Below are 13292 nucleotides of genomic sequence, written 5' to 3'. Positions count from 1 at the left end.
TAAGGTATGTTTTAAGAGAAAACCAATCTTTAATAAACAATAAACAGCAAAATATAGAGTATTTTAATATATACATTGCGGTTGAATGCATACAATAATGTCATTTTCATACCTAATTGTTTAGAATCTCAGCAAAGAAATCCTTGATATATAGTATGTTCCTTCATTAAGATTACAAAATAAGTGCAGACATATCATAACAGGGTGTACTCAAAGTAAATATATTTCAATAGAAATTATTCTTAATACTTTGTGTGACTACTATGACTGTTAACGTTACCTCCCTTTAAATGAAAACAAGAAAAATGATAAAAGTTAACACTTTAATATCAATAAATAATTACAACAATGATCAAAACAATGTAACTATAACAAATATAAAATCAATAGTTATGTGTTCCACATGTATTTATAATCCCTTGCCCAGTCACGGTTTTTCATACTGGACCTAGTATGATAAAACTTTGAGAAAGCTTCCCTTAATTTCTTTTTCGAGTCTTTGTCAGGGTTACCAGAAAGTCGTACTCTACAAAAAGTAGCGAAAAAATTAAAACCTCATCAAATATGCGTAAAACGCATGGGTAAGATATACGTATTGTTTTGTTTATTTACAAAATACAAAACTTTAGAATAATAGGGAAACCACAAACAAATTTCACTCTTTTCCTGCAAATACTACCGCATCATATCTAAACTGATAATTCCAACTGAATGTACAAATAAACATATGAATTCACATCCTCGTGAGAAGCTAGCATTCTGTGAATAAGTTTTATAGATAAAGATATGCAAAAATAAATAAGCAAAATCATAGCATATCTTTTTCTTGAGATCTACTGTATAAATGTTGCCATTCGAAACTATAATGAATTTCGTTTTAATTTAATGTATTTATTAAAATAGTTTATTTCAATTGTACAAATGATTACTTGTGATAAGTTTGCGTGCAATAAATAATTCTTACCATTCGTCTTTCCAATCATCAGTATTTTATTTTTACGGTAAATGATTGCGAGTAGAGGGCTCATTTACATGACATATGTGACAACAAATGTAAAAACACTGATGCATATGCTTTCTTGATATTCTTTATGCATAAGATATTTCCAATCTTTAACATGACCTTTTTATTTTAGAAATTAGAAATAGTTATAAAACCATTAGCTATTGTTATTTCAAGTGTTAGTTTTTGAGAACTATTTTATCATTCGTATTTAACATGCAAGCGTGGAAGCAATTGACTATTTGCTTAAGCAGGTGTTAAATATCATACTTTCCCAAAGGCTTCTTCTTGTTGTGGTTCTTTTTAATGTCAACTTCAATGCCGCTAACTGACATTTCCAAGGATTTCATCCTGATCAAGGTTATTCGGGATTTAGTTTATAGAACCTAATAGCTACAGATCTAGAGCTACTAGCAGAATGAATATCCTATCCTGAACTCAAATTTCAATATTCTAATTTAGATTGTTTTTTTATAAATAAAAATACTCACTTTTAGTTATAGTAATTTGTGTAATACATCTTTTATTCAATTCATTATTACCATGTAATATTTTCCACAAAAAAAATTCCCGTATAAAATACCTACCCAGGACTAGATCCTTCTGATAGTTTTGAAGTTTGATTTCTTAGCCACTGAGCCGGATTCTGGTAATATTCCTGTAAAAAATGTTAATAACAAATGCGTTCAAACAAATAAGTACTGTGATAACTATTAAATTTATATAGTTCTTAAGATATCGAGAGGAATTCCAAATCTTGCAGATTTCGACTTGATACATAATCGATCGAGAAATTTTGATTTCATTGAAAGCGAGGAATACCAAAGATGAATTAGAACGAAAAATTTAGCTTCCGTATGATGCCTTCCCAGATAAATCTGGGGCGTTCGATACCAGAGCTTGTGTAACACGAAAAAGGAATAATTGACAAAATGTTATCCACAAATAAGTTATTTGTGTATACTATATCGACCGTGGAATGGTATATAAAAAAATATCATTACATGTGTCATGAAATTTTACAAGAGATACAAAAACAAAACATATTTTTAAGCTGTTGGAAAGGGAATAAATTTACAGATTAAAATACTGAAGTAATTTTATGAATAGTTAATAATTATTACCTTTCACTTATCTAAAATATAAAACTTTCAAGACAAGTATATATAAATTAATAGCAATATATTATTTAATATTGATAATGCAATTGTGAATTGGTGAGATTACCTATACTAAGACCATGAGAATGAATATATTTTAAAAACATTGAGGTCGAATGAAATAAATATAAAAAATCTAAAATAAAAAAAAATTGGATGTTTTCTTCCTTTTATCTGCGAACTATGTATAAATATCATCATGTTCCTTTTGAAGTTTATGTCTCCCAAATAAGCCAAAATCCCGAAACAATATTTTATAATCACTTCTGCCCTCCCATCCCAGAAACCATAGGATCAAAATAAAAAAAAAGACCGTCATCTACGCCCTTTGCGCTGTTCGAGTGTAAAATCGTATCAAAAGATAAGGAATATTTATATTTAGCTTCCAAACGAAAACGCGGTATTTGACAAGGTGAGACTGTAGACCAGACACAAAGTGGTATTGGTCTAGCTGAGAATGTAAAACAAACACCAAGAGGCTGTTTGAAGAAGTTGAAAAGAAAACTGTAACGATAAAAATGCAGACTCGTGAACAAGACTAATGAACAGACTGACACTATGATCACTAAAGGTCTATCTAGCGGAAGGTATATAAACGTCAGACCCTAAATGAATAGATCATCCAAAAAAAAGAGCACATGTGGCTCTTTAATTCATTCAAAAAAATCAATCTAATCATTTCTCAATTCTGAGGCAGAACCAAACATGCTGTTTACATCGGAGACTTATCTGAGCCTTATAAGTATGATTTCATGTCTTGAATGTTCTTTCTCTCAGTAATTATTTTCACCATACAGTCTTATAACTGCAAATACGTTATTTTTCGCCAATACCCTTGACGAAATAGAGACGTAAGACTTTACTCAGAGTCATTATTTCAATTTTGCTTGTAGATTTTTTAGATATCAATTCAGAAAAGTTTCACCCTTATTTATATTTTATATATGTAGCGGTTGTTTTGATTTGACAAAACAAATGTCAAAGAAGACATTTTTGATCAGATATTCTTAGAATAATGGTGTAAGAAAAGAAAGATTCATTTAAAAAGTGATGGCAAACGACGACGAACACCAAGATATTGCATAAAGTTCACGTGGACCTTTGGACCAAGTGCGATAAAAAGTAAATATCTGGTATGGATTCATTGCACATGATTTGTAAAAGCTTTCATTGCTTTACTTCATATTTCAGCTTTATTTTTTGAGTAACAAACATTGGGTTCAGTTCGAAAAATAATTAAGCCAAAAACAAATAGCAAACATAAAATGGGTTCATTTGATTAAATTCAAGCTGTGAATATAAACATGAATAGATTAAGTAAGGACATACAGAATAAATACTTGTTTGATTATCAAATAAGAGCATTTATGAATCTTTCGCGTAAATATATAAATTATGTATAGCATAAAACTACTTAAAATTCATTGGGATTACCCGGTGTTTGTTTTGCATATATGAGAGTGGCAGTCTGTCACGAATTACACAGTCGCCAGACTTTCCTTGATGGCACTAAAGAAGCCTTCACATGGCATGACATGACATGACGACGAAATATATCTTTTTTCAATCATGAGCAAACGAGTTTTGAAGACTTGAAACCCAAATTAAGAAGACAAACTTTCACGTGTATGTGATACATAAAAAAAATACCATCATAAATGTAGGCTGTCTCTTCAAAGTTCCCTCGGGTAATCTGTTTGGTTCCGGTTTAAAGGCTGGGCCTCCTAATGTCTACAATCATGCAAACGATTCAAGAGACGTGAAATATGTTCAAATAGCAAATAATTGTGCATTGTTATTCATCTAAAGAATCAATTATAATATTTTGTCAAACTTGCAATTTATAAAAACAACCACATATCATATTCAAGACGATTAAAATAAATGAAAGATTAGTTAACAGTTTTAAGATTTTCAATGGAAGAAATGACTTACCACTGGATTTGCTTCAGTAGAAATTTTTGTGGCTTCCCGGTCTAAAATAGATTGAGATTCACGAATAGGGGCTGCAGTTGGTACATTTTCGTAAATATATTGTTTCTTTTTGCCTTGTCTTGTTTTCAAACTACGGTCAACTGCAGGCAGAAGGTCACTTAATGGTAAATTAACACTAGAATGAGCCCTATAAAAGTCTAAATAAGGAAATCTGGTTTTGTTTATCAGTTCTGTCTGAGCTAACCTCTGACTATGTTCCTCTCTTATACTTCTTGTAACTTTTTTAGACACAGGTCTTTGGTTATTAGTATTAAACTTAAGTTCAGGACTCGTACAGTACATTTGATATTGTGTTCTGTCCGTTTGAAGGCTTGAATTTGACCGAACTAATGTTTTTCTCTGATCATAAAATTCTGTGTTAGAGTTTGGGCTGCTAGTCTGTTGATCTGAAGAAGAAGAATTTGTATCTGTTGCATCCTGTATTGAGATTCTTCCAATCGTTAACTTAGTAGATCGTAGCTCTCGTATTTTGACCATATCAGAAATGTCCTTGTGATGACCCATTTGTGAATACGTCCTCTCTAATAGCTTTGTTATGTAGTTTTGAGAATTATCTTGATAACCAGTATTGTAATATTTGATGCCTCCTATTGAAGAGTCAGTGCGACCAGTTTCCAAATCCTTTATACCTTCGTCGTCGGAGTCACCACACACTGGCGGTTTAGAGGCGTTTTGATGCGTATATGAGAATCTTCCTGCTGGTTTTCCGACAGAGGTAGAAGTTTTATATACCAAGTCACTATCAATATCTAACAATGGAACATCCCATTCTCCAAAACCATTGTCCTTGCCACGAAGTCTTCGTGTTAGTTTATCGTCAGCACTTGACGTTTTAGATCCATAACCCTCGTCTTCGTCTTCATCAAATATAGTATAATCATTAGAATGATATAACTTTGCACATTTAAGAAGACGTTTTAGTTGTGATGAGCTACCAGGATTGCTCCATGCATTGTCGTTTCCAATAGTTACACTTCTGCACCGTTTTTGAGGACTATACTTGTCTAATTCTTCGTCAAGCTTTCGAGGAGATATGACACTCATATCATCCTTGCTTCTACTTCTGAGAAGCCTTCTTTTGTGATCAATGTCAGAGTCGTCTTCATTCCTTTTAGTGCCGTTTGCTTTCACAACAGATTTGTCGGCGCTCTGTTTTCGTTTCTTCTTTGTTTTTTCCTCCCTTTCTTCTTCTTTTGGTGGGAAGAAGTTTGGATGAAGGCTGTAATTTTCGAATGTTTCTGTGTCACTGAGTCCTGGACATCTTCGCTTTGGTACATGGCGGTACACTAAGTCTTCTGAACTAATACGCAATTTTCTGTCTGAAAAAAAAACATGTATAGAATGTAACAACCATAAAAACAAAAGTGATTTATTCATTGACTTTATCTATGACAATTCCTTATAGTCACAAAGTAGTCATTAGCTACAAATCTGAAGAAGTTTATAATTCGCATTGAACTCCACTTAAACCCATGAGTGACCTTAGATTCCAAGGAAAGGTGAACAATGTATGTCCCTTAAAGGTCATGTTCTGTGCAAAAGGGGAAATTTAATAAATGCCAAACGGACGTCGTTTGTCGGATAGTAAACCGACACTCTGTTGTGGTCAATTAGATCGTAGCGATAATCATAAGATGGTTAAGGGTTGACCGTAACATATTGTCAAAATAATCTTAACTACATGTACAATCATGCATTTACCATTGAAAATACATTGACGTTTTTTAACCTCAATCATTTTTTTTTTATTTGAAACAGTTTTCAAACTATTTTTCTATTTCTTAAAGTAAATAAAGAAATGATACCATGACTTGAAGAAAAAATAACTTAGGATATGTAATGAAAGACACATCATCCAAATACTTAATTCCATCACCCCTGATTTTAAGGTCAAATAGAAGTATTTTTAGTATATAAGTTATAACTTCAATACATTAACTGCACGTTTATAGTCTTAAGACTTAATGATCCTCTGAGTAATTTTTATACTTTGGAAACTTTTAACATAAACAAGAAATAAATTTGAATTTTAACAGTGTAGGAACTAAAAAACGTTCATTTGAATTCAATACAAAATGCATTGCTTCGATATTTTTCAATACTTTTCAATGCACTTACAATAATGCAATAAATCAGAGGGTCATTACTTTTGTAAACTCAACGGTAAGATCGATGCAAAGAAAATGTGAATTTGGGAACAAGAATGCTTGTCGTGCAATCATCTTTCACAAGGGACCAAGCAGCCAATTACTTTTTTAAAGTTTAGTTGGAACCTTATATCTAGTCCAGTGAACTTTTCCACTTAATGTCAATAGATTGCAAATGTAAAGATCACTTTTTTGTGTGTCAACTGATACTACGTTTATAGCTACCTTTTTTCCCTTGAATAAGAAGTTGTATTTTCATCCATTCAGCAACACCTAAGTATAAATTAAACCAAAAAGAAAAATTAAACCATCAGCTTTCAAATATGAACATAGTAAATCGTCTTCTGATAGGATGTTTTTTTTTTAATCTGACCAAGCCAAATTTATGAAAATAAGAGAGATTTTGTGTATCTCTCCTGTCTACATAGGTGATATAATGTATTTAAAAGTGTCTGGCATAAATAATGGAAATCACAGGATAGAATATACTTTTTATTGTTCTCCTTATATCTTAACCTACTACCTTATAAAACTCGTTACTAACCTATTTGATAAGCACTCTAATCAATGCCGCTTTCTTTGTTTTCATTTTTGTTTTGTTTTTGTTTTATTGTTTTTGTTTTGTTTTTGTTTTGTTCGTTGTTTTGTTCGGTTTTTTTTTTTGTTTTTTTTTTGTTTTTTGTTTTTTTTTTTTGTTAAGCGTTCTGTGTTATCCTGTACATGGGTTTATATCTAAAAATGCTAACTTCATCAAGGGATGTTCGCCACATGTAGGGCCGATTAAGAAACTAAATATCATTGTAGACTAAATATAATTGCATATCTTTTTTTAAATCGTAAATTGTAGGGGGAAAAAACAAAAAGTAAAGACAATATTCGTTGAAAATGTATTTATTTTTTTCCTTTTTAAAGAACCAGGATTAGAAAGATAATCAAACATAATGCAAGGATAAGACAAGACAAAGAAAAAAACACACACAACAAATAACCGGGAAAAAAACAGAATAAAACGTATATAGAAATAAAAGTAAATGAGCATTTTATTGGCTGAATCTATTCATCAGTTCATAGGCATGTGACATTAAAACATAAAGACATAATCAATCGCCATTATGAAATACGAAGGTTTAAACGTTCAAGTTGTAATGTTTTATAGATGACTGTTATAAACATGTAATCGATTCATACAAAGGTACTTAAGTTATATTTAAAAGTTAATGTGTTTACTTTATTCATACTTTTTACGTCTTTCAAATTAGATTTTTAAATATTTCCATTCAGTGGCAACATAGACTTTTCGCAATTCATTTCTCACTTTATTTGCACAATAAACCACAATTCACACAACTTGTTTTCTTCTATTTCAATTAAAACCGGAATGAAACCTCACATGGAAGTATTAACAGTAAACACCCTGAATACATAAGAACATTTTAGAGGTTTATGACCCGCCAAAAAGCTTCTTCAACATATATCTATAAAAAGTTTAACGAGTTCGTTCTACAGGTACTTAAAATTATAAATAAATATACATTTAACTAAAGACGATCAAGTGGTAAACCAGTATTAAATATTTTCTTAATGCATGTATATGAAAGATAAACATTTCAAATTATAAGTTAAAGTTTTACCTTCTCCGATATCTGGTGTGTTCCATCCACATAACTTTTGAAATTTAACTGGTTTTCTGAAAACAAGTAAATACAACACTATATTAATCACTGGAAGTTCGGTCATCAAAAAAGCAGTAAAAGTGTTAAGATTTGCATCATCAATAGTCTGTGTACAGGAGAAATTCGCCTAAATAAACGATTTTAAAATGTTTGACCATAATTCAAATATTCATGTATCTATACGTTCTAATATATGTTAACTGGAAGACATTTTTTATTCACATCGTTTTTTTTTACATTGGCTTGGAGACCAATTATGATGACCATGATAATTTCACAATAAATATTAGATGTCCATAATAAGATGAGAGAAAAATATTTCGTTTATATTTAGATAATAATAATGTATACAATACCTTTTTTTCATCAGTGGCATTATTTGAGAATCATTATATTCATAACAGAAAAGTCTTAGGGTATCCTCCAACAGTTTGAATAACGCAGGTATAAATAAAACACTAAAACTTTTAAATTTTGAACTAAGCGAAACAGTTATATACATTGACACACCTCATAAATAATTTGGGTGGATATTTAAAGATTTAGTAGTGATATCATGCTAAAATATGTCTGAATCGATAGGTGAAGTTACTACAGTACCCGATATAAATCGCTTGATTCACGGTACTTATCAACTTAAGAATCACGGAATCAATTATAGTGTAAACAGTGCCATAAGTGACTGTCTTAAGTTCGTCTTAATTTACTACACATTGTAATAATACTTGAGAGTAAATTTCAACAACTTCTCGAGTGGATTTTTAAAACATGGAATAAATTATCAATAGATTTCGATATTGAAATGTTGCATATCAGCTGATTTGTTAGCCATAAAACTATATTTTACACAATCTTCGGGAACTAAGGAAGAAATCGTCTTTATCAAATACATCCTACTTTGGTGTTTATAAAGACACCTGGTACAATTGGAAACTAAGAAAGGTAGAATCAGGGTTTGCCGATTCCTTTATCTAGACCATAGCTATAAAAGTTAAGAAATTACAACTCGAAATGCCTTCTTTATGTAAATTTACCTATACAAGGAGGTTAATATCGTTTTATCCAATAAACTTCTGACAAATATCTTGGTATTATTAAAAGTTTAGGTTTATGTAGTATGTTAGTAAGTAAATTAATGCTGTTAAGATACCAGATGTTCTATTGTACAGTTAATAAATCTATTAAATTCCAAAATTGATCAAATATATTTCCTTGCTTTATAAATCGCATGTCAGGGGAAAGGTTAAAGACAAAATAAATCAAAAATGACTACGTGATCTAAAAGGTTTTAGTCGATGTATGTAATGTAGATGTATATAAAGTGAAAATAAATCAGTTTAATACTACAGTCAAAGTTAACACGGATTACATACCGTATGGCAGGTTAAATTAGGCAACTTTTAGGCGAAGAGGTATACGATACATTTTGGTGTTTCTAATTTTAGCGGATGCTAAGTGCTGCATTAGGTAAATAAGTTCAGAGTTAATATTTTGCGGAATTATTTTAGACAGATCGCAAAACGATTTACAGAACATAATGTTAAACCATGCGTTTACTCATTTAGGTGTTCATATAGTTTTTTTTAAATAAAATTTTAAGTTTCATAGTTTAACAGAAGTGTTTTCAAAGCATTTGTTGAAATGTAAAACCTTTAATATTCATATGAGAAAAAGATAAAAATTCAACTTTGGAAGACTGCTTAGCTGCAACATAAATTCAAGATAAAGTTTGTTCCATAATGCCTTAATACTGAGATAAACATGCGATTATTGTCATACAAAAAAAGCCGTCTAAACGGTCTTATTGTGACTTCCTTGCAAGTATAGACATTTGATTTGTTAAAGTTTGTCTTTGTCCTTCCTTTTTTAATCTTCTCTCGTAGTTCAAATAATCACGCCTTCCATTGCATGTATTCAATTATACTATCAGCTAGGTAGTCTAATTGTACTGAAACTGTTATTACTTTCACTTAATTACACTTTCAGATAGTGTGTAATAAATGCTTACTTTGATTACTTTGGAAAATCAATTTGTTCACAATGTCATGGTTTCATTTTCTTTTCTGTTTAAACCAGAAGTCACAGTATATGAGCAAATGGGTAATTATTTCTGGAAACGCAAATAACACATTCCATGCTTTCAGTATGCGGTGGTGTCCGGGTGCTGATTTACTTTATTCTATGTGTGTGTTATTTTCGTTATTTCACGTTCGTTGTTGTGTGTGTTTGTGTGTTTCTAGTCTAGTCGTTTTCATTGCAAATTGTCTTTGTGATTACCGTTCGAATCTTTGTTCACTTAATTTCCTTTTGTTTTGTATTTTTTTTTTTATATTTTACTATATTTCCTATTGAAAATAGTACATTAATGGGGTATTAAGTGATACTCTGCCACGCATTGGTGAAAAAGTGGATGAGAAAACTTTCCAAATGACCTTACTCGGAAACTACATTTTGGATTTTGCTGAAAATTGAACTTAACCTGTATTTTATGATACATAACACCTGTGTAAAATTTGAAAAAAAAATCACAAGACTCGTTCTCAAATTATTATCTAGAAAGCGTGCGGGACGGACAAGAAACTTTATGGAGAGTTGCATAATATATCGCCACTTCGTGTGGCCAGAGTATGAACAGATTGCTCTTTTTCACTAACAATTTTATTATTTTTTAATATTCAATTCTCTTCAATTAAGCCCATGCATTTTACCTGAATCATCAGAATTCCTTGACATTGATTATACTTATTGATAACATTAGGTGACACAGTTGTGCTTAATTAATTGGGTTTTTAATCATAGCCTTCACGCAAGACTTAATAAAAATGTATCTTTATCTGATCACAGTAACTATTACCATAATTGCCTTGGATTGAATGCTTAACAAGATTTAAAATGCATTTAATTATAATATAAAATGGATTCGAATAATTAAATTTGTAATCCGAACACCTTCCAAATCCATCGGAATAAAAATGGTAATCTCATAATTACAGCAGATGATCTTACTTTGGTGTATTACTACAATAACTTTATAATAACTGTAAAATAAAGTAATGACATCATACTGACGCCACTTACTAAAAACAAAAGTAGTGTGTGCACCTGAAATATTTCTCATGCTTCAAATGGTATTAATCTTTTCTTTTCAAGGCAAATAAACAACTTAAACCGCCTCCGCGACTACCCTCCATACAGACAGACAGACATTGCTCTCTTTTGGACAAGTATTGTTAATTAATAGACTTAGAAATGCCAAAAACATGGAATGCTAGCGATTGTTTTCCCTTTAGAACTGTCAATATCTTGATTAATGTATTTAGTAACTAATCCGATATGACGTCTTGTCGAAATACTGGGACACTATCAGTTATCTACTTAATACCAGAGAATATTAGGACTGTCAAACGCATGAAAATATGTTGATTTTAGCTGAAAATAGTTCTGAAGGATAATACAACCCTTTTACCTCCAGGATACAAACGTAGATAACGGATTTAATCACAGCTTGGTGTTATAATAGAACAAATGGTAATTTTGTCACTTAAATTTGTCCAAAACGATTGAAGTTTTCGCTAAAATGATGAGATAATTTCAATAAAGCCTGAGGAAGTAAATTACATACTAGTTCAATAAGGTTTGCAGAGCGTTTACAAGAACATCAGACACATTGTTACAGTTTTTTGTCATGAAAAAAAAACATATTTCTGCGAAAAAAAGTCCAATAAGCACAATGCCCATTTAAATAAGAGAGTGATCTGGTATATTTTGATGGTACTTTTGGTTAAAATTATAAAGAAAAGTTGAAAATTGGACCAGATGTACCACTAGGGTAAGCGCCTTTATTTATTTTTTTTTGTACCAACTTGACTAAACAATGGAATAGAGCTTTCTTAATATCGATAAAACATGTGTCGAAATTAATATTGCTAATTAAAAAAAAACTTACGATAGGATAACGTTGCTCAAAAACCTATCTATAATCAGTTCAACGCTACTCAACAAGTCCAAGCGTAAAATAGTACAGTGCATAAAACAAAACTTCATATAGCTAAGTGGTTGGAAGGTTTTTCGCTGATGAACTGAAAATTGCCGGTACAGGCTGTAAAGTCACTAAATATCGTAGAATAGTGAAGTTTTCACCTGCACTGATGACTTAAGTGTATGTTAAGATGTGTAAAAGACAAAACAGGGTCTGGTACCTTAACAACATGTTCTTTGGGATAGATGAAATAAAAATAATTCCCAAATCGAGGTTTGTTCAACTACAATACAAGATCTATATAGCAGAAAATCTGGACAAAATATTTTTACTCAAAGTTTGTTAGTCTAGTATATCGCTGAATTCAGGGATTATCAGAGAACGGTCAGTGAGCTCTTGTCATTGAAATTTTGATTTCCATAGTCTGTTGAAAGCATTTCCATTAGTAAACAAGGCAAATGAATGAATATCTGCTGAGTGTGTAGAGTTTTTCCATCAACCAAATATAGTATATGACTGCGTAAGAAACAGATTTTTACAGTATTTTATTACTAAAAGTTTCATATTCGAGAAGCGATGTTCAAAACAAAGGTTTCTGTCCCTGAAAGGCTCATTTGTTGTACACTTTCATATTCATTAATCATTGTTCTAAAAGATACTGGTTTCGTGTCTACTTATTAGTCTCATGACACAAATGGTAAAATACTAGTAATACCTTCAAAATAAAGGATTTTTCATCGTGTTTCACCCACAACCAAAATAAAGACTATGACTAATAGTAAGGCAGACAAAAACAGTTTTCAAAGTTATGACTTGGTTATCAATAGATGACTTACTTTTGTTTGGTAGTTTCAAATGCTCTTTCCCTTGGGAAACTGAGGCTGATTCTCTCGCCACGAACGGATTGGTCCCTATGAATGGTATAAACACTACGTTCAGGGTTCAAAGTCTTCTCTCTTTGGAGAGTTATTGGTATACGTTCTGTCTTTTCTCTAGGAATTCCGGCAAAAGACGACTCTCGTTTTATTCCATAACAAAATCGTTCTTGAAATCTGGCCATACTTTTATAACTTTGTCATAATGGAAAATATATCAATTTTGCCCAAATTATCACTTTGTAATCTCAAATCAGTCTAGATATACATCTGCAGTTTTTGATAGATCACAACTGATTCTCATATCGTGTAAATGACCACTTCAAGTTCTCTACAATGCAGCTGATGGTAAGATTAGGTCTTTGTGTATTATGCATTGGGTGTTTTAATCAATGTATACGGTTCTATACATCCGGTGTACAGTGCCATGACGGTAATTCTATAGTAAGTACCTTGTAAT

The 13292-nt window shown here is 31.2% G+C and overlaps 1 protein-coding gene across 3 annotated transcripts; it reads right to left on the bottom strand.

The window, feature by feature from the left end:
* Positions 1-309: 309 nt before the first annotated feature.
* On the bottom strand, positions 310-13292 carry LOC148629284 (uncharacterized). Of its 3 annotated transcripts, none has more exons than XM_088547378.1 (8): positions 12794-13292; positions 7937-7992; positions 6531-6578; positions 4099-5477; positions 3814-3894; positions 1591-1661; positions 1274-1354; positions 310-526 (listed from the first exon to the last, which is right to left on the bottom strand). In XM_088547378.1, the coding sequence occupies exons 1-8, from the start codon at positions 13015-13017 to the stop codon at positions 391-393; spliced, it is 2076 nt and encodes a 691-aa protein (XP_088403504.1). In that variant the 5' UTR covers positions 13018-13292; the 3' UTR covers positions 310-390. The 3 variants fall into 3 exon arrangements, with proteins under 3 accessions (XP_088403504.1, XP_088403505.1, XP_088403506.1); XM_088547379.1 differs by lacking the exon at positions 12794-13292 and adding an exon at positions 8335-8744; XM_088547380.1 differs by lacking the exon at positions 1274-1354 and having other exon boundaries at positions 12794-13289.

Source organism: Perna viridis, chromosome 1 (assembly GCF_037379345.1).
Source record: "Perna viridis isolate PV_CMFRI_1.1 ecotype Kerala chromosome 1, ASM3737934v1, whole genome shotgun sequence".
Classification (NCBI taxonomy): Eukaryota; Metazoa; Mollusca; class Bivalvia; order Mytilida; family Mytilidae; genus Perna; species Perna viridis.
Note: the sequence above shows the minus strand (reverse complement) of the source record. Positions and strands in the feature narration are given on the sequence as shown.

Excerpts from the sequence above, each read along its gene's own strand:
- LOC148629284 (XM_088547378.1), bottom strand. The coding sequence starts at position 13,017 with ATGGCCAGATTTCAAGAACGATTTTGTTATGGAATAAAACGAGAGTCG. Across the intron at positions 5,478-6,530 it reads TCTTATTCAAGGGAAAAAAG|ACAGAAAATTGCGTATTAGT; the intron begins GTAGCTATAAAC and ends TTTTTTTTTCAG. Across the intron at positions 1,355-1,590 it reads TCAGAAGGATCTAGTCCTGG|GATGAAATCCTTGGAAATGT; the intron begins GTAGGTATTTTA and ends AACCTTGATCAG.